This window comes from Eptesicus fuscus, chromosome 21 (genome assembly GCF_027574615.1).
Source record: "Eptesicus fuscus isolate TK198812 chromosome 21, DD_ASM_mEF_20220401, whole genome shotgun sequence".
Lineage (NCBI taxonomy): Eukaryota > Metazoa > Chordata > Mammalia > Chiroptera > Vespertilionidae > Eptesicus > Eptesicus fuscus.
The window spans coordinates 34,139,586-34,161,939 of NC_072493.1; the positions used below are offsets into that span (position 1 = coordinate 34,139,586).

Consider the following 22,354-nt stretch of genomic DNA (forward strand, 5'->3'; position numbering starts at 1 on the left):
GCAAAAGAAAACTATCAATCGCCGAAACCGGTTTGGCTCAGTGGATAGAGCGTCGGCCTGCGGACTCAAGGGTCCCAGGTTCAATTCTGGTCAAGGGCATGTACCGTGGTTGCGGGCACATCCCCAGTAGGGGTGTGTGCAAGAGGCAGCTGATCGATGTTTCTAACTCTCTATCCCTCTCTCTTCCTCTCTGTAAAAAATCAATAAAATATATTTTTAAAAAAAGAAATAAAAGAAAACTATCAATGAAATGAAAAGGGAACCCACTAAATGGGAGAACATATTTGCCAATGATACATCTGGATAAGGGTTTAATTTCCAAAGTCTTGATTCAAACATTAGTGTTGCTCTAACCACCCATTACTATTAAAAGATAGTTGAATCGCTTCTTGGCCTTTTGGCTAAGATCAAGTGTAGTAAAAGATAGTTGACATACAATATTATATTAGTTGCAGGCATACAACATAATAATTCTACATTTATATGCCTTATGATGTGACCACCAGGATATGTCTAGTAACCATCTGTGACCATATAAAGTTATTATGATTTTTAGATGCATTTTTTATGGCAAGCATAGTGATATAAACAATCTTTAGTTACTCTGCCCTTTGTATTATTTTCTGATGTGTTTACGTTACAAGTGGCTAACAAGTACTTCAGAATTGAATCCCTTTCCAATTGTGGAAAGTGAGGCAATGTGCAAGGTTGAGGAAAGTTGTGTGTGAGGAATATTTAGGATCTCTTAATGAACATAGTTGTTTATCTCAGTGTGGGATGGCAGGTGTTCTGAGTTCCTGTTGCAGGGAGCATACGGAAGTTTGTTCTCTAAAAGAGTTATCAATAATAAACATTTATGACTCAACTTTCTATAAAGGAGCTAGAGCACAGCTTAGAAAATAGCACTGTCCTTTGCTTGTCAAGCACCTAATTAAATGGGCATGGTATTGTGTCTACAACTTGGTGGACAAGCATTGTTGAGAGAATGTAATGCCCTTCCCTTTCTCTAATTCTAATTCATACATTTTCTTATCTATCAAAACAGTTTCACTTATACTCCTCACAACTGATTTTTCTTGCCTCCTATTTCATTGAGAAAATGAAAGTGAACATGCATGAATACACTCAATTTTCCACCAATAAATCTACATGCCTACCTATCCTTAAATACATTTCTCTCTTCCTTCCTGTCACAAGGCAGTATGTGCCCCATATATTCATAGAATACCTAATACCTTTCATGACCTAATACTTAATACCGTGGACTCTACCTCCTAGGCTCATTCCAAATCCATCTGTCATGTGGTTATTCCCTCTCTACCTCTCTTTAAATTTGATTTTCTTATTTCAGCAAACAAGCTAACTTAATTTTCCATAATACAACTAAATTGAAAGGTATTAGGTCATGGAAGGTATTAGGTATTCCTGCTTCTACTATCTATTTTCTGTACCTTAACAAAAATAATCTTAAAAATTGTGCTTCTCTCCTTAAGACAATCTTAATTGCTTTCTGTTGTGCAAAGATATAAACTCCTTACCATGGACAACAGGATCTGTATGATCTAGTCACTTATTGTCCTCTAACATCCCCTTGTATTACTCATCCTCACTACAGTACATGCTGTAACACACTGCTCATCTTAAATATCCTGAATGCCCTTCAAAATTTATAGCAGGCCCTTGGTATGTTATTTTTCTCTATCTGAAATATCCTTCCATTGACTCACAGACAAATTTCGTCCTTTTCATTCTTTTTTTTTAATCTTTTTTTCTCATTTTTTTATTAAGGAATTATATGTGTACATATCTTACCATTGCCCCCCTACCCCACTCCCATACATGCCCTCACCCCCCAGAGTTTTGTGTCCACTGGTTATGCTTATATGCTTGCATACAAGTCCTTCGGTTGATCTCTTATCTCTCCGTCCTTTTCATTCTTTATCTTTTATCTCAAATATAGCATACATAGAGTTTTTCCAGCTTACCTCATCTAATTTGGGCTTATTTTGCAAATCTGTTCTCTATTTCAGCCATTTGCTTCCTTTATAGCACTTAGCAGCTATCACAATTATTTCATTTATTTGTCTCCTAGAATATAAGCTCTATGAAAGTGAGAATAGCATGCATGGTACATGACATATAATAGATGCTCAAATAATTTTATTGCATGGATTAATGATTGAAAGATATGAAATATTTGTAAGCATATTCCCAGTCCGACAAACTGGGATGATATGAGAGGGACACACTAATCAAAAAAACCTCCACCCATACTGAAGCCTGACCTATGCCCTGCAGTTGTACATCTCCACCAGCAGGCTCATCTTGAGGGTCTGATATGGGGAGAACAGCAAAGTTAGGAAGCAGTCAGTCTACTCCTATATCCCTGAAGCATAGCAAATAAGAACTTTCCAGTGTAGTCTTCTGTACTCATCTGTAATCCCCGTGTGAAATCAAAGCACATTAGAAATATAACAGTATGTATAGTGGTGGTATTTTCATGGTTGCTGCCTCCCTTTTCTTTTCTTTCCTTTAATATATTTCTATTGACTTCAGAGAGGAAGGGAGAAGGAGAGAGAGAGACGGAAACATCAATGATGAGAGAGAATCACTGATCCGCTGCCTCCTGCACGTTGCCCACCAGGGATCGAGCTTGCAACCCAGGCATGTGCCCTTGACCAGAATCAAACTCAGGACCCTTCAGTCGCAGGCTGATGCTCTATCCACTAAGCCAAACCAGCTAGGGCTGACTCCCTTTTCTTACCAATGACTCAATTTTTTTTAAATGAACAAATGATACATTATAGAATTGTACGCTTGAAACCTTTATAATTGTATTAACCAATGTCACCCCAATAAATTCAATAAAAATATTTTTAAGTGTGAAGGCTACTATATGGTGTGTGAAGGAGGGGCTTGACCACAGGGCCCTACACAGGTGTCCATGCTGCTCACTTCTCCCTGCAGGTGTTCTGCTCACACATAAATTAGCCAGGTAGGATTGAGATGAACCAAAGGTAAGTGTCCCAAGGAAGTCAAACTCCAGCTTCAGCCTGAGAAGCAACAATTGTTAGTGGAAAGCTTCTCATGCCTTAGTTGCCCAATTAACTATTCATAGTGAACCTCCAAAGGACTGAACAATGGTTCAGATCAGAAGTTACTCTGCAACAGAAATAAGACAGAGATTGGCTCAGAGCCAGACAAGTAGTTCAGGGGGTAAGTGAAGGTAAATACAAGGCCCCAAGCAAAGCCTGGAACATAATCAGGAAGACATAAACATAGATGTGCCAAAGACAAGCAGGATTAGCAATGATAAAAAGACTAAGTCCACTGACTGTTTCTCCAAAATCCAGGGGCATCTCAGATGTGAACAGAGACGTCAATTAAAGCTATATGAATAGCCCTAGCTGGTTTGGTTCAGTGGCTAGAGTGTCAGCCTGCAGACCAAAAGGTCCCGGGTTCGATTCTGGTCAAGGGCACATGCCCGGGGTTGCAGGCTCGACCCCCGGTGGGGGGCGTGCAGGAGGCAGCCAATCAATGATTCTCTCTCATCATTGATGTTTCTATCTCTCTCTCCCGCTCCTTTCCTGTCTGAAATCAATAAAAATATATATATTTTTTAAATTTATATGAAGCCAAAACCGGTTTGGCTCAGTGGATGGAGCGTCGGCCTGCGGACTGAAAGGTCCCAGGTTCGATTCCGGTCAAGGGCATGTACCTTGGTTGCGGGCACATCCCTAGTAGGGGGTGTGCAGGAGGCAGCTGATCGATGATTCTCTCTCATCAATGTTTCTAACTCTCTATCCCTCTCTCTTCCTCTCCATAAAAATCAATAAAATATATTAAAAAAATAAAAAATAAAATAAAATAAAATAAAATTTATATGAATATATATGGGGTAGGAAAAAAATAGATTTATAGGTGTTCATATGGAAAATAATATAATAATAGAAATAATACAAGAATAAACTCTGTGTTTTGCATACTCACAACTGTAAACCTATTTTGCCCCTCTCTGTATATACTTTTTAGAAGGGTTATAATCTTTTATAAATTTATCAAGTGTCTTGCAATAATTTCTTACCATATATATTTCTACATATAAAATTCTATTTTAAGCACTGTTTATTTTCAAATACACATACAAATTAGGCCACTGTAGTACAGTATTGAAATAATAAAATTTGGTGCACTTGTGTCTATCTACATAAAAATTAGATATTTTGGATAAATACAGTTCTATCTTCTGTTTGCAAAAATGCAGCATTTTCTACATTGGCACTGTTCTATTTTGTGTCAAGCCCATCTGTTGCAATTATCCAAATGTCTATTTTTATTATTCAATTTCCCAATAACATGTGTCTGCCTTCCCTGTCCCATTAACTCTCTATTCTTTTATGTGCTTCCTATAGAATAATCAGCTCTATTCACTATATTCCTCTGGCAAAAAAAAAACACACACACAAAACAAAACAAACAAAAAATTTTAGGAAAGGAAGAGTATATGGATAAAGGGCAACTTTATACAGATAGTTGCTGATGGTTTTTGTAGTCTTTAAGATAGACACAAGTGCACCAAATTTTATTATTTCAATACTGTACTACAGTGGCCTAATTTGTATGTGTATTTGAAAATAAACAGTGCTTAAAATAGAATTTTATATGTAGAAATATATATGGTAAGAAATTATTGCAAGACACTTGATAAATTATTACAAGCACCTATTCACCCTTCAAACAAGATTGACACAGGCAGAATAATCTCTCCCTAAATCGGCATGGAGTAGCAGTAGAAAATCCAAAGTATTTTATTTACCATTGCATCTGATTTGGTTAAACTATATTGTATAACACCCCCAAAATTAAGCACAGATGAATAGAAAGACTTATTTAAATGTAGGACCATGGTTGTCAAAGATTTCTCTTCTAGACAGAATTCATACTTCTTCTTCCTCAGGAAAGCTATCTCTGTGTATGTAATAGAGTCTTTACAACAGCTAATAAGTAAACACATGGGCACTTTCCCAAAGTCTTCCTTATTTTCAGAGTAGGAAGCAAAATATCATATTGACCATCAGCTACTCTGCCCACCTAGAGACCCCAGACTTTTTTCTAGTTAGAAAACAGTGCTAAGAAATCTCATAACTGCATCTAGCCCCCAAACTGACTTCTAGCCTAGTACTACATTTGACAATTCTCTGTGCTGTTAGAGGGCTATAACCAGGGCATAGTCTTTCATCTTCTGATCTACAAAATGTCAGAAAAACACTAAGGATCCAATGACTACTTATTTTTTTCAATGACCACTTTTAAATAATTTCATCAAAGAACAAATGTTCCTGGAAACAAATCTATTTACCTTAGTTCTAGAGCCAAACAGCTTATACATCCTATATAATAAAAGCCTAATATGCTAAGTGTCTGACTGTTAGACGGTTTGACAAGTCACTATGACGCACACTGACCACCAAGGGGCAGACGCTCCAACCGGTAGGTTAGCTTGCTGCTGGGGTCCAGCCAATTGGGACTGGTTCAGTTGGGTGGACATGCCCTGGAGCCCTCCCATGGTCCCTCCCTGGTCCCAATCGTGCACTGGTGGGGTTCCTCAGCCTGGCCTGTTGGTATCGGGCCGAAACCAGCTCTCCAACATCCCCCAAGGGGTCCAGGATTGCGAGAGGGCACAGGCCAGGCCCAGGGCCTCTAGTAACAATCTTAATATATAAAAACCCTGGGTCTGTCACATCCACAACAACTGGGAGGCTCTACCAACTGGAAGTCAGTGCTGACTGCTATGGCTGCAGGCACAGTGACCCAGCAATGACTGCTGAGGGGGCTGCGAATCAGGCCTGGAGAGAGGCCTGAAGAGAGAAACAGGGTCTGATCCATAGCCCCTGTGGCAGCTGTTGATCAGCATTTGCCTCTCTCTTTCTTTCCAGGCCTGGTCAGCATCTGCGCCTCCATTTCTCTCCAGGCCTCCACCAGGTCTGCTGATCAGCCCCGCCTTTCTGATCAGGCCCCGTTGATAGGCCCAGAGATGCTGACTGGCATAGAAACTGACCAATCAGAAACAAATCTGGATGAACTGTGAGGAGCCAATGGCCGTCTAGGAGGTGGAGCTTTTGACGCTGACTGGCATAGAAACCGACCAATCAGAACCAAATCTGGGTGAACTGTGAGGAGCCAATGGCTGCCTAGGAGGTGGAGCTTTTGATGCTCACTGGCATAGAAACCAACCAATCAGAACCAAATTGGCCAGCAGAGAAGGGCAGTTGAGGGAGAGATCAGGCCTGCAGGGGAGGGTAGTTGGGGACAATCGGGCCAGCAGGGGAGCAATTAGGTGTTAATCAAGCCAGCAGGGGAGCAGTTAGTGGGTGATCAGGCTGGCAGGCAGAAGTGGTTAGGAGCAATCAGGCAGGTAGGTGAGCAGTTAGGAGCCAGCATTACCGGATTCTGAGAGGGATGTCTGTTTGTTAGTACCCTTAACTGATTAAATTTGTTTACTCAATTGTAAAATTCTACATAGTTTTATGATATGTTGTAAGATCATGAGCCAAGGTAAAGTCTGCCTTATGCATTGGTGACAGATGCAGGAAAGTGAGAACACATTTTGTGTGTCCTTTTAGCCAAGCAACCACCATAAATAATATTTTTAGAGCATAAAAGCAACATCTCTTAGGCTACCTGTTATTTTTCTAATAGATAAAAATAGTTTTATTCCCCACGGGAACAGAGAATATAGTTTTAGGTCCCCTTTGCACTTATTTTAAAAGCTTTGCAATTTTTGCTCAAAGTTTATTAAACAAACACAAGTCAGGGCCTTATAAGAAAGTATTTCTATGGGAAATAAATAAATTGAAGAGATTACCTTTCAAAATAAATTTATGAGATTACCACCAGATGATGTTAATGCTAAAGAAAGCATAATAAGTATATATAACTAATATGGGGTTTTTATAGGTGGCGAATATATTCTCTCAAAGCCTACTTATAACCTTTTCCTTCAGCAAGTTATCATGGCTCAGTCACCAAAGATGCTCTGATAAGCTAAAAAAATCTTTATTCTCATTGCATGGGACATAATTTTTAAACTACTTTATTTGAGGTATAATTGACATACAAGAAGCTGAACATAAGAATACACTTGTAAAACCACAATGAAACATAATTTTGAAGATAACTATTTCCTGAATCTTGGGACATCTCCTCATCTTTTATCTTTTAGATAAAAAATATGCAAATATTGGGTTATAAAATATAAATATTTGCCTAAAAAGAAGTAATACCTCCCCTACAAATGTATTTGATGTCATTTCTTGAATTATTTGCACAATAAAACATAAAAGTACAGAAATAATGCTCTTCAAGTTAGCAACTAGCAAATAAATTTCCAAAGCAAAACATAAATTCCTCCAAATTACATGGTGATTACAAGGCAGAGAACACAGCCCTTTTTGGGCAGGTAGTGCTCATGGCATTTGGAACAAAGACTTTCTAAATCACATGCCAGGAGGAAGAAGGAAGGAGCAAGGCAAATTAATAACAACATTAAAATAAGGTAAAATTTGTAGAGAGTGCCTGGGAAAGGCCTTGAGCTGAATGTCATCTGAATCCACCGGTGCCCGGCAGAGCCATGCCCTGGAAACATACCTTGCCAGAGGCAAGTGTGTTGTCAGCCTGACCTTCAGCTTAGGTGCCAGGGAGTGGGTTTCATTATCTAAATCCAGGCAAGCACCAGGAACAAACACGATTATCTGGGCCCACCCAGATGTGATGATTACAAAGAAGCCACAAGAATGCACATAATCTCCTTTGTCTTGGGCTTTAGTAAAACTTCCTGGTGTTTTGCTGTATAAAATAAACGTGCTGTATCAGCTCTGGGTCACTGTCTCTCCATCAGAGGACAGCTGTCCCACCCAGCCCCAGCTTTTTCCTTCTATCTCTGTGTCTGTCTATTTCTTTCATTTTCTCAATCCCCAGCTGCCCCTACTCAGGAACCAGACCGCTCTCTAGCCGCGCTGGATGCGGAAAAGAGATAAATATTTATAAAAATTATTCGGCATTTTATTTATGAGATGTATATATATTATTGCCCTTTCCACTGATATAGAGTATTAAAAAGTGTGAAGATGCAAAGTGTGTTTTCTGTTCATTTTACAGTTGATTTTACAGTTGATATAAATTGATGTACATTCAGGTTATTTCTCTAGTTTGAACTATTAAGATACTGTGCTCTTAACATTTGTGTGTGTGTGTGTGTGTGTGTGTGTGTGTGTGTGTGTGTGTGTCACACACATAAGCATTTTGGTGGAATGTCTAACTACTAGTGAAAATTTTAGGTACGTGGGTATGCTTATGCTCAAATTTAGTAGAATAAGTGCTTTTTCAAAGTACTTGTGCCCATTTATATCCCCATCAGAAGTAGAGCTTAAATTAATCCACATACTCTTAAACATTTAGTATTATACATGTTTTTTATTTTAGCCATTTGGGTAAGTATGCAATGGTATGGCTTTGTGGTTTAAATCTGCATTTCCCTGATGACTAATTAAGTTGAGAACTTTTCCTTATATTAATGGCCACTGAGATATCATTCCATTGAAAGTGGTTATTCAATTCTCTTTAACCATTTTTTCTTATTGTATTACCTGCCTTTTTATTCATTTGTAGAAGTTCTTTACATATTCTGGATATGCAAATTTTTAAATTATATGTTATAAAAAACTCTATGACTTGTCTTTCACTATTTTTAATATCATTGGTTCAACAAAGGTGTTTTCTTTTAATGTATCGCTCATTTCCTTTTAGATTAGTGCTTTTGTATAATTATAAATAAAGCTTTTTCTATCCAAGTTCAAAAAGATATTTTCATATAATCTATTCCAGAGACATTATTGCTTTCACTGTCATTTTAAGATACATGATCTATCTGAAATTGCTTTTGGATTATTACATAACAAAGGAGCCTATTTCTTTTCCATTTGGATATCCAATTGATCCAGTACCATATTTTGAAAAGAATTTCCTTCGTCACTGCCAAAAGTAAACTTCATCTACAGCCCATACAGTGTGAGTTTATTTTTGGACTCTATTTTATCCTAATGATACAATTGTCTATACTACCACCAATACCACACCGTATGATGCAGTGTAGCTTTATCATGACTATCGATAGGCTAATTAAATCAATAAATATTTGTGGGGGGATATCATTTTATAATATTAAATTGTCTAATCCCTTGCCATGCTATATTTCAGCTTTCTGTAATTACTCTCATAAAAGTTTTACAATTTTCTTTTAGATGTCGTATGTATGTTTTAATAGGTTTATTCTGGTACTTGATGTGCTTTTATTTTATTACCATAATATTTAACATTTAAAATACAATTTATGTTCAAATTAATCTAATTTTTGTTTAGGAATCATAAATGTTCCATATTTTTTACTAATAATTTCCCCAATGTGTGTACTAGTGGAAAAGATCATAGCTATGAGCACAAAGACATCTGCCATAAAAATGTTTTGTTATTGGCCTTTGTTTGGTTATGATGGAGGAATGGGATGCCGAGATTCATCACAAGACAGATAGATACTCAGGAGCTTTGAGGATCATTACATGGATTCAAAGGAGAGAAGAATATGTATAATGGATCAGAAACTGGAATTTTAGTAAATATAAAGATACTGTTCCATCACTAATTTCACAAAAGGAAATTTTCTAAAGTCCACATCAAGGAAAATTCCCAGTCAGTGGAACTGGGTGTTTACCCAGAGGGCATTCCCTGGGTCAGCGCTGGCAGAGAAGTAGCTTTCTTGTCTCAAACTTAAGGTGTGTAGACAGATGGATCTCTCTTTTTCAGTGAACAGATTCTCAGCAAACTCCCAGGTCCGAGTCTTTGCTTTATCCCACATTCTTCTCCCAGTAATGGCAGCCAAAGATGAATTGAGGGGAGCCCAAGGCACAAATTGAGTAGCTGACTCTCTGGATACATATTTACAGCTTATGTTTGATATTCTCATGTTGGATGTTCTTCCAGTGATCATAAATGATGAAGAATTTATTGGTTGTATTAATATCTAATTTCAGCATCCTTGGATTCATCTGTAGAAATAGGTCTCAGTTGGAGCCCTAGTTCCATGATCTTAGAAACCAGCTCTCCCATCTGACAAGTGAGCCTGCTATTGCTCTTCGGTGAGAACAAAAAGGAGAAAAGGCACAATAAACTCTCCCCCATTGAGCTCTTACTGCAGTGAACTGATTGATGCATTGGAGGGAGCAGACATCCACATTTCAGATATATGGGTTTTTCAAGGTAAGTTAGATAGACAAGACATCGACTTGCTTCTTTTTTGTGTTCAGTCATGGCAATAGTCACTTCTTCACTAAGTTCTCTTCTAGCCTACAGCTGCTTACAATAATAGTTCAGTTCTGGTGTGAGATTGACCTATAAGGGCTTTTATTAGAGAAGGCCTCTCCTTCCACCTTACATCCTGCCTCTCCTCATTAATCTAATCAGATTTTATTTATTTCTGGCATAGTGAGATTTTTTTACTAATGTCATGAGAGAGAAAATGTTAAACAAAGAAAATGACAGTATCTAGAGAATGCTATTTTTTAAATTAATATAGACAAAATGTTATCTTATTATTATTCTATATTAGATCTTGAATATTATGTCTGTTGATAAGATGTAGAATTAAAACAGAAATTAATTATTGGCACATTATTAACCCTTATAAAATGAATGGCACTCATTTAACTAGTTTTTTATCATAAATATAAAATCACATCATATTTTGATCAAGAAAATTAATTAAACCTACCAAGAAGTCTTCCCTAAACTCACAATCAATAGAACACAATCACTTCTTCAAAGGAGTTTTTTCCCCACAACTGTGAATATCCTCATTCAGAAGTTTGGTAAATAAACCCCTACCTGTGTCCTGACAATCAGTCAGCCAGTCAAGACCCTGGTTTTGTTGTTGTTGTTGTTAGTTACTATATCAAACAGAAAATATCTTTTTATAATCTTACATCCTACATCACAACATATATGTTCCTCATGGATTCTTGACTCATAGATGGAATTTGAGAAGAACAAAAATTTGAGAAATGGAAAGGATTTGAGTGATTAAATAATCTTTCACTTAATCATTTCTACAGTAATCATTTGCTAATGTTTGCTGGAGACTCTTATAATTTCACATCCAAAGTAAAGGCACATAACATGTATATATGTGGTTTATATTTATTACTAGTTGAATTAATTTCAGTTAATTTATTTTATAACTCGCGTTAAAATGTTCTCACATTTTTTTAACTATTCTCAGGTTTGTAGTTTAATGAACGTGTTCATGAAGGATTGGTCTCTAATGTGTTTTCTTTTTTTTATTGTGGTAAGCAGACTTAACATGAGCTATACTTTCTTAACCAATTTTTTTTAATTTTAACAATCCTGGCATCCGGTTTTATTATTATATGTTTCATGTGTACATTATAATTCAACATCTGTACGTACTACAAAGTGATCACCCCCAAAAGTCTAGTTACTATCCATCACCAGACAATGGACCCCTTTCATACCTTTCTCCCACTCCAAATCCCCTTCACTCAGGTAACCACTGAACTGTTATCTGTAACTGAGTTTATTTTTGTTTTAAATGTTTGTTCATTTGTTTGTTTTTTAAGTTGTTCCATGTGAGTGAAATCATATGGTATTTGTCTTTCTCTTTCTGACTTATTTCATTTAGTATTATATCCTCAAAGTCAATCTATAGTCACAAATGGCAAGATTTCATTATTTTTATGGCTGTATAATACTCTAATATATATATGTATTCCACATCTTTATCTATTTATCCATTGATGTACACTTAGGTTTTTTCCATATCTTGGCTATTGTAAATAATGCTGCAATGGATATAGGGGTGCATATATCTTTTTGAATTAGTGTTTTTGTGCTCTTCACATAAATACCCAGAAGTGGAATAGCTGGATAATATGGTAGTTCTAATCTTAATTTTTTTGAGGAAACTCCATACTGTTTTCCATAGTGGCTGTACCAATTTACAATCCTACCAACAGTGTATAAGGGTTCCCTTTTCTCCACATCCTCTTAAACACTTATTTCTTGTCTTTTTAATTACAGCCATTATAACAGGTATGAGGGGATAACTCATTGTGTTTTTGATTTGCATTTATGCAATAACTAGAGGCCCGGTGCACAAAATTTGTGCACTTGGGAGGGATGTCCCTCAGCCCAGCCTGTGCCCTCTCGCAGTCTGGGACCCCTCGCTCATTACTGCCCACCTGCTTGCTGCCCCTCAGTGCTGCCAGGGAGGCAGGAGAGGCTCCCACCACAGCTGCTGCGCTCACCAGCCGTGAACCCAGCTTCTAGCTGAGCAGCACTCCCCCTGTGGGAGTGCACTGACAACCAGGGGGCAGCTCCTGCATTGAGCATCTGCCCCCTGGTGGTCAGTGTGCATCATAGTGACCAGTCATTCTGGTTGTTCTGCCGTAAGGGTCACTTAGGCTTTTATTATATAGAAGATTAGTGATGGTGAAAATTTTTTCATGTGCCTGTTAGCCATCTGTATGTCCTCTCATGAAAAATGTCTATTCAGATCTTCTGCCCATTTTTCAATTGGGTTGTCTATGGTTTTTCTGTTGTTGTCGAGTTATAAGAGTTCTCTATATATTAATCCCTTATTGAATGTATCTTTGGCAAATATGTTCTTCCATTCAGTAGGTTGTCTTCATTTTGATGATGATTTTCTTTGTGTGCAGAAAAATCTTTTTCGTTTTATGTAGTCCTGTTTGTTTATCTTTGTTTCCCTTACCTTTGGAATCAGATCCATAAAAAATATCGCTAAGGTCAATGTCAAGGACTTTACTGTCTATGTTTTCTTCAAGGAATTTTATGATTTCGCATCTTACATTCAAGTCTTTAATCTATTTTGAGGTAATTTTTGTACAGTATAAGACAGTGGTCTCATTTCATTCTTTTGCAAGTGGCTGTCCCATTTTCCCAGCACAATTTGTTGAACATGGTCCTTTCTCTATTGCATGTTCCTGGCTCTTCTGTCATAATTTATTGTCTATATATTATGTGTGGGTTATTTCTGGGCTCTCAATTCTGTTTCATCTTACTTTGAAGTGAACAATTCAATACTAATTTATAGATACAATGTTGTACAGCAATTCTCTGTAACTTACTCATCTTGCATAATAACTGAAGCTGTATACCTATTGAATAGCAACTCCTTATTTCCCCCTCTCTCCAGCCACTGGCAATCCCCATACTATTCTCTGTTTCTCTGAGCTTGACTATTTTAGATACTTCATAGAAGTGGAATCATGCAGTGTTTGTCCTTCTATGACTGGCTTATTTCATTTAGTATAATGTCCTCAAATTTTATCCATGTTATTTCGTATTGCAGGATTTCATTCTTTTTTTTAATGCCTCTATTGTATATATATACCACATTTTGCTTAATTATTTATCCATTAACTTATATTTTTAGATTGCTTCCATTGGCTATTGTGAGTAATGCTGCAATGATCATGGGAGTTCGTCTATCTCATTGAGATCCTGATTTCAAACCTTTTGGATATATACCTAGAAGTAGAAATGCTGGATCAACAGAAGTTCCATTTTTAATTTTTTTTAAAACCTCTATACTGTTTTTCATAGTGGAGGCACAATTTTACATTCCTACCAACAGTGTACAGAGTTCCACTTTATCCAAATTTTTACCAATATTTGTTCTTTTTTGTTTTGTGTCTTTGTTTTTAAGCTTATTTTTTAAAATGTCATCCTAAGTAACAGGTTGAGATGATATCTTATGGTGGTTTTGACTTGCATTTTCCTGATAATTAGAAACGTTGAATATATTTTCATATACCTGTTGGCCATTTGTATGTCTTCTTTGGAGAAATGTTCATTCAAGTCCTTAGTCCATTTTTTAAATGTGTTATGTGTTTATTTTTTGCGATTAAGTTCTAGATGTTCCTTACACATTTTTAGAGATTAACCACTTATCAGATAAATGGTTCACAAATAATTTCTATCATTCTGTAGGTTGCCTTTTCTCTATTTTGATTGCTTCCTTTTCTGTGCAGAAGCTTCATTTGATTTAGTCCCATTTGGCTGTTCTTGTGGGGAGTTTTTGTTTTTGTTTTTTACATGTACTTTTGATGTCATACCCAAGAAATGATTGCCAAGACCAATGTCATGAAGTTTTCCCCTATGTTTTCTTGTAGGATTTTTAGGGTTTCACATCTTATGTTTAAATATTTAATACATTTTGAGTTGATTGTTGTGGATGGTATAAGATAAAGGTCCAATTCCATTCTACATTTGTATCCAATTTTCCCAAAACCATTTACTGAAGGGACTATCCTTTCCCCACTGTGTATTCTTGGCACTGCTGTGGAAGATCAGTTGGCTGTATATGTGTGGGTTTATTATGGGGCTCTCTATTCTGTTCCATTGTTCAGAATGTCTTTTTTTATGTACCAGTACCACACTATATTAATTACTGTAGTTTTGCAATAAGGAAGTATTATGATGCCTTCAGCTTTGCCCTTCTCTTTCAAGATTGTTTAGGCTATTCTGGATCCTTTGTGGATACATATGAATTTTAAGAATGGGTTTTCTATTTCTGTAAAAATGCCATTGGGACTTTGATAGGAATTGTATTGAATCTATAGATCATATAAGGAGTGTGGACATTTTAACAATACTAATCTGATCCATGAACATGAAATCTGTTTCAATTTATTTATATACACTTTAATTTTGTTCACCAGTGTTTTATACTTTTCAGTGTACAATTACTTTACCTCTTTGGTTAAGTTTATTCTACAGAAGATCTATGACCCATTCTGAGTTAATTTTGTATATGATGTGAAGTAGGGATCCAAATTCATTCTTATGTATATGGGTATCAATTATCCCAGCACCATTTATAAAAAGATTATTACTTTCCCATTGACTTTTTAATTCGTTATTGATTTTATTTGTTTAAGATTAGACAGAATTCTAAGTATCAGGAAAACCTGGAGAAGTGTGGGAGCAAGGCATGCCAGAAACACTGAAAATTTATGAAAAGCCAAATGATAACCTTGACAGGAATTAAAACACATGGATTGGTTGCCTCCTTCACACACCCTGACCAGGGCCTGGGCCAAGGGGAGGAGCCTGCAACTGTGGTATGTGCCCTTGACCAAAATCGAACCCGGGACCCTTTGCTCCAAAGTCTGACGCTCTATGTACTGAGCCAAACCAGCTATGGCTTCTCTATTTCTATTTTAGGCAACCAATTGTCTGACTCCAGACACTTGATGGTAAAGTAGACTAAATATAGTAGTGAAGTCAGTTTTCAAGTAATATTTTATTTCATTGGGTCTCATCAGCACTTTAAAGCAAACCTTTTTATCTGGACAGTCCACGTAGGAAAGAAGGTGTGCCACCATTCAAAATAACAAATCCCTTGGCTATATCCACTTCTACATTGTCTACTGACTAAGCCCCTTAGAAAAGAAATGTGCTGCATTACAATTTCAAAAATAGTCAGAGATTGAAAATTAATGCGCTATGGGAGCATGTTGTTTTGGCCTTTTGTCTAAAGGGCAAAGGCAGACAAATCAGTCTAAAGGCTGTGTGCCATATATAGGGATTTGTTTCCTGCACGAAACTCCAAAGAAAACAGTGCATTCAAACGGTAATGAACAGAGGGCCTGGGTGCAGATAATGGTATATTAAAGTTGGATGAGCTAATTGTGCATTTTCATGTGAATCAGCCTCCTGCTAAGACTCATTAGGAATGCACATTAAGGATATAGACAAGTATGCCCCCTTTTAATCAAGTGTCTTATTTCTAACAACAATATTAGTATTGTGAGCATTCTGGTAAGTGGAATTTTTTACTGAAATTTAATTATACATCCTGGAAATTTGATTCCATTTCAAAGCTATAAGAATATCTTCATGTGAGGGTAGAATGGGATGAAGAGGAGGGAAAAAGAGAATGGACTAGAATAGGAATTAATCAATTACTTTCTTTCCTCCTAAAAACTAAATATGCTGGCCTGTTGAGCTGAATTCTTACTTGGAACCCATACAAATTTCCACAAAATATCAGTCTACAGATGGTGCTGAGGAAATGACAGTCGAGACCATAGCAACAAAACTTAGGGAAAAAGAGAAGCATTTCTGCAAGAGAGTGATAGAACACATGGGGAGCCTCAGATGGAGAGATGTGACATAAAGGGCAATCTGCACCCAGAAGAGCAGAAAAATACCCATATGATTATTGTTAGACATGTAGCAGGAGAGCGAAACATAATTTAGCTTATTTTAAAAATTGAAATTCAACCTGAAATTCTAAAATTCCTTGCAGAAGAAATGATCACTTTTTTTCTGTTCATATTATACCACACTGCAAGAGGCAAATATTTAAAAATTGGTTGCATTTCATTCCAAAGTGTGTTAAAGAGAGATAAAGAAAAAAAGATCACCACAAAGATTTATCTTACAAAAATGTGCCTAAATATTGCAGTTATTTCTGTGGGATTCTGGATAATGGTATGCTGATCACATATCACTGCCCTACTCCCATTCCCAACACCCTCTCCGGGGAAGGTGAAAGACCCAGGCAAGCATGCTGCTGGTGGGCCATGGAGAATGCGTCAGAAAATACAAGTCCTGCTGGAATTTCTAAGGAAGTAAATCAAGGCATGGCTTCCTTCTCCAAGGGGCCTAGCCCTAGAGTAAAAGATAATGTTTATCTCTCCTCAATCTCAGGATGCTGTTTATATGTGGTCCCAAGTGGCTGAAGCCTTGAGATATCTGGAAGGTAGGCAACACATGTTTATCTACTTTTTGTGATGCTTAGAGCAGCTACTCAATCACTAATGGTCCCTGGTGGAAGGAAGTAGCACTTATGGCTGAAGCCTGCATCTGGGACATGGCAGCCAAACCCTTGGAAAAACAGAGCAGAAAGGCATCCTCCCCAAACCACAGCAGAAGGGTTAGAATCTACCCAGGTCATTCACTCTGAGGCCACACATGAACTACCATGCCTTACATCACTGGCTAATTTGCCACAGTAGAAGAAGTTATGTCAAGGTATACAATTAAAAAGATATACAACTAAGACTACTAGGTTTAGGAAATGCATACATAATCTTGTTGTCACATGACTTTTAAAAAGGAGAGAAATTGAAGATACATAGTTTATAAAGCCAAGCCAGCATGGCTCAGTGGTTGAGCACCGACTTACAAACCAGGTAACGATTCAGTTCCCTATCAGGGCACATGCCTGGGTCGCAGGCTTGATCCCCAGTAGCGGGTGGGCAGGAGGCAGCTAATTGTTGTTTCTCTCTCATCAATGTTTCTATTTTTCTCTCTCCCTTTCCCTTCTTCTCCCTGAAAATAAAAAATAAAAATAAAAATTAAAAAACACTGTATTTTTAAAATTATATAAAATGGTAACCTAGGCAGTTTACCTCATGGATACATCACCCCTCTGCAACAGCCCAAGCAAACAGATGTCCCATCTTTGCTTACTAAAGGTCAGCAACAGGGATCCCCATCCCAAGGAAAGTTATCTCACATTGCTGGGAAGTTCTTGGCCACACTATCAAAGGATGCCCCAAATATGATTTCTTTCTTTTTTTCTCTTTATTTTTGAAAGTATTACATAGGTCCCCTTTTATCTTCCATTAACCTCCTCCAGCCCCTGTATGATTTCTTTCTATGGGCCTGACCATGCTAAGAACAGAATTATCTATTTCCTCCTCTGAGTAGAAAAAAAATCGGCTTTCAATAACACCTCTTCATAGTGTTGACCATGTTTTTCACCTGGGCTGCTACTGCGACCAAATTTTATCCTTTAATGGTGGTGGCATACCATTCCTTTTGGAGGGGAAAGAAGTGTGTTCATTGGGTTGTCATTTCATATTATGTCATTTGGTCATGAATTTATTTCAATTTTGTATTAAAATGGGTCCCTTATTCCCACTCTGAAGTCATTCAGAAGCCTCACTTTGCCTTGGAGTACCTTGAACATCTCTCCCAGTGTCACTCTGAAATGTTGATGAGCTTGTCCTTACATTCCTATCAGCTATAAATCCACAGCCCCAACATGAAGCCCTACTGTTGAACAGAACACTTCTGCACCACCTGTGTAACCTTGGGCAGGTCCCTTAACCTCTTGTTCAAAAAATGTGAGAGGTCTATGAATTGACATTTGCTCTTACTTTTCCCAACTGAAATGTGTCCCCTCTCCCCTCCCCGGGGCCACATCTCACTTGTCCTTCAGGCCCACCACCAAGGAGCCTTCCTTTATTCCCCAGTCCACACATATCTCTGCCTCTCTAACTGTTGGATACTTAGGGTCAGTGCCATAAACCTGGCTGTCCTAGGTTAATCTTGCTTTTCATGCTAATCTCAGAATGGAGTTTCTCTTGCCTTCCTAAGGTCCAGGGCTGTGCCAGTCTACAAGTATGCTCCACAGGGAATGGCTACTTGATTAGGGCATGAGTGGGGAGGGCCAGGTGTGAGGGCACAGGCAGGGCACAGCCCACTCTCCTCAAAACCTCGAGAGCCTAAGCCACAGATTCCGTATGTGACCTCACGGAGTAGTGATGACCTCACGGTTTCCATGGCAGGATTAACTGCAGAAATATAGTGTTCCAGGGGAACCTTCCCTACCAGTTCTCTACCAGATACCAATCTGTTTGGTTGTCTGAGAAAGAGATGATTGACCGGATCTTGTACATGCAGTGTGACTTGTCCTCTGTTCCCTTGGAGTGCAGCACAGCAGGTAGGCCTAGGCTGGGCATCTAGGAGGTTTGGTGTACACACACCTCACCTGGCTGTCGCATGATCCTTTTGGGCTTGTCTATCACATCTGAGAACTGCCCTAGCTATATGTAATACCAGTAGCCTGGGTCCCCCCTCAAAGACCCACAGAGTTCCCGCTCACTGCTGAGGACAAGTGCAATGTCATTCCTGGGCAAATGTTCAGAAAGGTTATCATCTTTCTTGCTGTAACCTTCCACTTTGGGCTATAAGATACTTCCATTCAGCCCCTTTACTGGTTGGCTTCTTAGCAAAAGTCGGGTGCATTTTTGTGTGCAAACGATCAATGGAGAAATTTGAGGAAGAACTGTTGAGCCGTGCTCATGAACCTCTCTTTCAAACTTAAGTCACCTTCACTGTGCTGTCATGTAGACATCCACATGGGTCCCTCAGACACACCCAAGCTGAGCTGCTGAGTACCAAGAGAAAGGGTGGGCCCAACCCACAGGAAGAACAAAAGAGCTAAGGGGAGTGATGAAGAAAGGAGGGCTAGAGGAAATGTTATCCCAGAAGGTTGGGTTGATATGAGCCTAGACTTGGTAACCAGAATCTGGATCTCAACCTCCTGGTCACTCTGCCTCAGTATCTGGCCTTTTTCTGATCTAGATAAAAGTACCAGAGGACTGGAGTTCAGTGTGGTTGAAAAAGCAGTATGAATCGAGCCTGAGAGGAGTTGCCAAGGTGGGAGGGGTTCTAAACCAGTTTATATTAAGTTATTTTTATTCCCACACTTGGAAGGCATTTCCTTAAAGCCTCAGAAGTGATGGGCTGTAAGAAATATCTTATATGTTGTGGGAAAGATGGAGGATATCCTGAATGCAATTATTTTTGGATTGTTTTCTCTAGGAATGGGGAAAATTTTCTGGTCTGCTGCTGCTTTCCTAGACCCCACAGAACTGCTTTTGCAGCAACACCCCTTCTGTAGGGGTCTCATAGCAGTGATGGGTTAAGGCTATGTTTGGGGTGCCAAGCAAATTAGAAGGCTTCAACAAGAACCTGGGAGAGACCTGAGAGAGGGTACGTCCTGGCAGGACAGAGTAGAGCACAAGTGACTGATCAGTTCTGATTTTCTTTCCAGCAACAGTGACTCCTACATCTGGTCACTACCATGTCCCCTACCGAAGGCAGGGAGAAACCCGAGTGGGCTGGCATGGGGAGACATACTGCCTGGTCGCTGGCTACCGGTGCTATGGGGATGCTCCTTTGGCCACCCCAGCAAAGGTGAAGGCAGAAAAGACAGTTCCCAGAGGAGCACGTAAGAGACATTATCCTGTGAAATGGTCAAATAAAGACCTCGGTTGCTCCAGCCCCAAAATTCCAAGACTGGAGCATGGTGGCAAGAAGCTGACCCCACAGAAGCTCACCCCAGCAAAGGTGGAGGAAGAGAAGCCAGTCCCCAGACGAGCACTCAAGCGACGTCACCCTGTGGAAGAGTTGAATGAAGACCTTGGTTGCTCCAGCCCCAAAATTCAACGACTGGAGCATGGTGGCTGGAGGCTGACCCCACTGAAGCTTGCTGGCTGAGGCACTCTGCAGGGAGGACAAGCATTTAATGGCCTAAGGCAGCTAATGCCTCTTCCTTCAGTGACCCCCACTGGCGATTACAACCTGAGCCATTCTGTCTGTGCCTTCCTCAGCCAGGAGCCTCCTTCTAAACAGACATGGACAAGAAGCCTTAGAAACTGAGGTTTCAAATGGGAGTCTGCTCTAAACATCCCAGGGCTAAAGCTGGCCTGGCAGAAAACCTGATGGTCCTCTGCTCAACCCTCTAGAGTCCCTTCTTGGGCAGAAGAGAAGTCTACACTCTGTGAGCCCAGTAAGATCCAGGAGCAGAGAGGATGCAGAGTGGCCTTAGCAAGGCCCCACCTTGTCTACCAGATGGACTTCTGCCCTGAGTCATTGCCAGCGGCTATCAACACAAACAGAGGCTTCTTAAAACTGAAAGAAGCAGTGTGTAGTACCCCAGGGAGCCCTCGGTCTGGGGTCTCAGGAGCAGAATAGGGAGACTTAGGAAGTCCTGCTCCCTGAAAAGTCTCTAGCAGCAACCCTTATCCCCCAGGGCTCACCTGCTTTTTTATTCCCAGCTTATCTGTCCTCAGTGGGGTCCCCTAATGATCAATAAAATAAGTTTCTGTAAAAGCCATGGTTTGACTTGAAATCCAGTTGTCCAATGTGAGGCCCCAAACCTCCCTGTTCCCTTGAAGTACATTCCCATGTGGGCTACCTGGTCCTGTAAGACCTTCTGCCTCCAAAAAGAAACCTTAGGTGCAGCTTCTATGGGCTCCTGCAATAACATCTGTGCAAACTGGGGCAAGTCTCAGGCTAAAACTATGAGCACTTCCCTGTGAAAGTGTGTGTGTGTGTGTATGTGTGTGTGTGTGTGTGTGTGTGTGTGTGTGTGTGTGTAAAGGCAAGACTGAGAAAATGCTGTTTTTATCCTTTGACTAACTCAACAAATATTTATTAAGCACCTGTGCTTGTCGCTTGGGATATTTTGGTGTCTGAGATGACTCAAGGCCCCCCCTCAAAGCATCCACAAAAGGAAGAGACAAACAAGTTAATAATATAATTTCAAATAATAATTGATATAAAGAAAAGTAAAATAGAATAAGAGGATAGAGTGATAAGGGGGTGCTAAATTATACAAGGTTGTCAATGAAGGCTTCTTGGAAGAGGTGATTTTTTAGTGAAATGTGAGTGATGGGTCCTGTGAGGAGCTGGAGGAAGAGTATTTCTGGAGGACGATGTGGCAAATGCAGGCCCTGAGTAGGAATGGCCACCTGTTCTAGGACCAGCAGAACGGCCAGTGTGGCCAGGGAGGAAAGGGAAAAGAATGAAGATGTGATGGGAGAAGTGGTTATGGGCCAGACTATATAGTGAACTTTGTCAACCATGGTGAGGAGTGTGGATCTTAAGTGTGATGGGAGTCATGGGTGGGCTTAGAACAGGGTAGTAAAGTGATGTGATGATGATGGAAAGATCACTCTGACTGCTGTGGAATATCTCAGCAGTTAAGGGGACAGTTGGTCCTGGGGGATGGGGGAAAGCGGTATCAGCAGACAAGAAAGAGCACAGGCTTCGGAGCAGTGTCCCAGGCCCACCGGCCTCAGCAGCCCAGAGCAAAAGGGGACACTGTCAGCAGCTTGTGGCCCTCCAGCAGGGGTGAAATCACCATCATGTGGACAGACAACACACTTGTCCTCAGGAGCCACAGCATCAAGACTGTTATTGCTCTTCCCCCAACACATACCTTGAAAGGCCAGGGCAGGTCCTGATCATTTAAGAAGTTTCCCTCACCTGGGTTAGAGGAAGGAGGCACATGCACTGGGGCTCCCAAAAAGTTCCCACTGGGAGTGTCAGTTAACCCACAAAAGACAGCTAATGCCTCTTCCTGCAGTGACCAGCCCCACTGCCCAGCACTGGAGATTAGACCCTTAGTGTCTGTCTCTGATACTTGCTGTGACCGAGGGTGACTCAGCCACTGCAA

At 39.5% G+C, this 22,354-nt stretch overlaps 1 protein-coding gene and 1 pseudogene across 1 annotated transcript; both read left to right on the forward strand.

Moving 5' to 3' along the window:
- Positions 1–381: 381 nt before the first annotated feature.
- LOC114230962 (U2 spliceosomal RNA) lies at positions 382–526 on the forward strand (annotated as a pseudogene).
- An 18,236-nt stretch (positions 527–18,762) lies between these two features.
- Positions 18,763–20,970, forward strand: LOC114230840 (DPEP2 neighbor protein-like). The gene is made up of 3 exons (XM_054711161.1): positions 18,763–18,829; positions 19,928–20,088; positions 20,242–20,970. Exons 1-3 carry the CDS (start codon positions 18,763–18,765, stop codon positions 20,389–20,391), a joined length of 378 nt encoding a protein of 125 aa, XP_054567136.1. The 3' UTR covers positions 20,392–20,970.
- Positions 20,971–22,354: the final 1,384 nt, after the last annotated feature.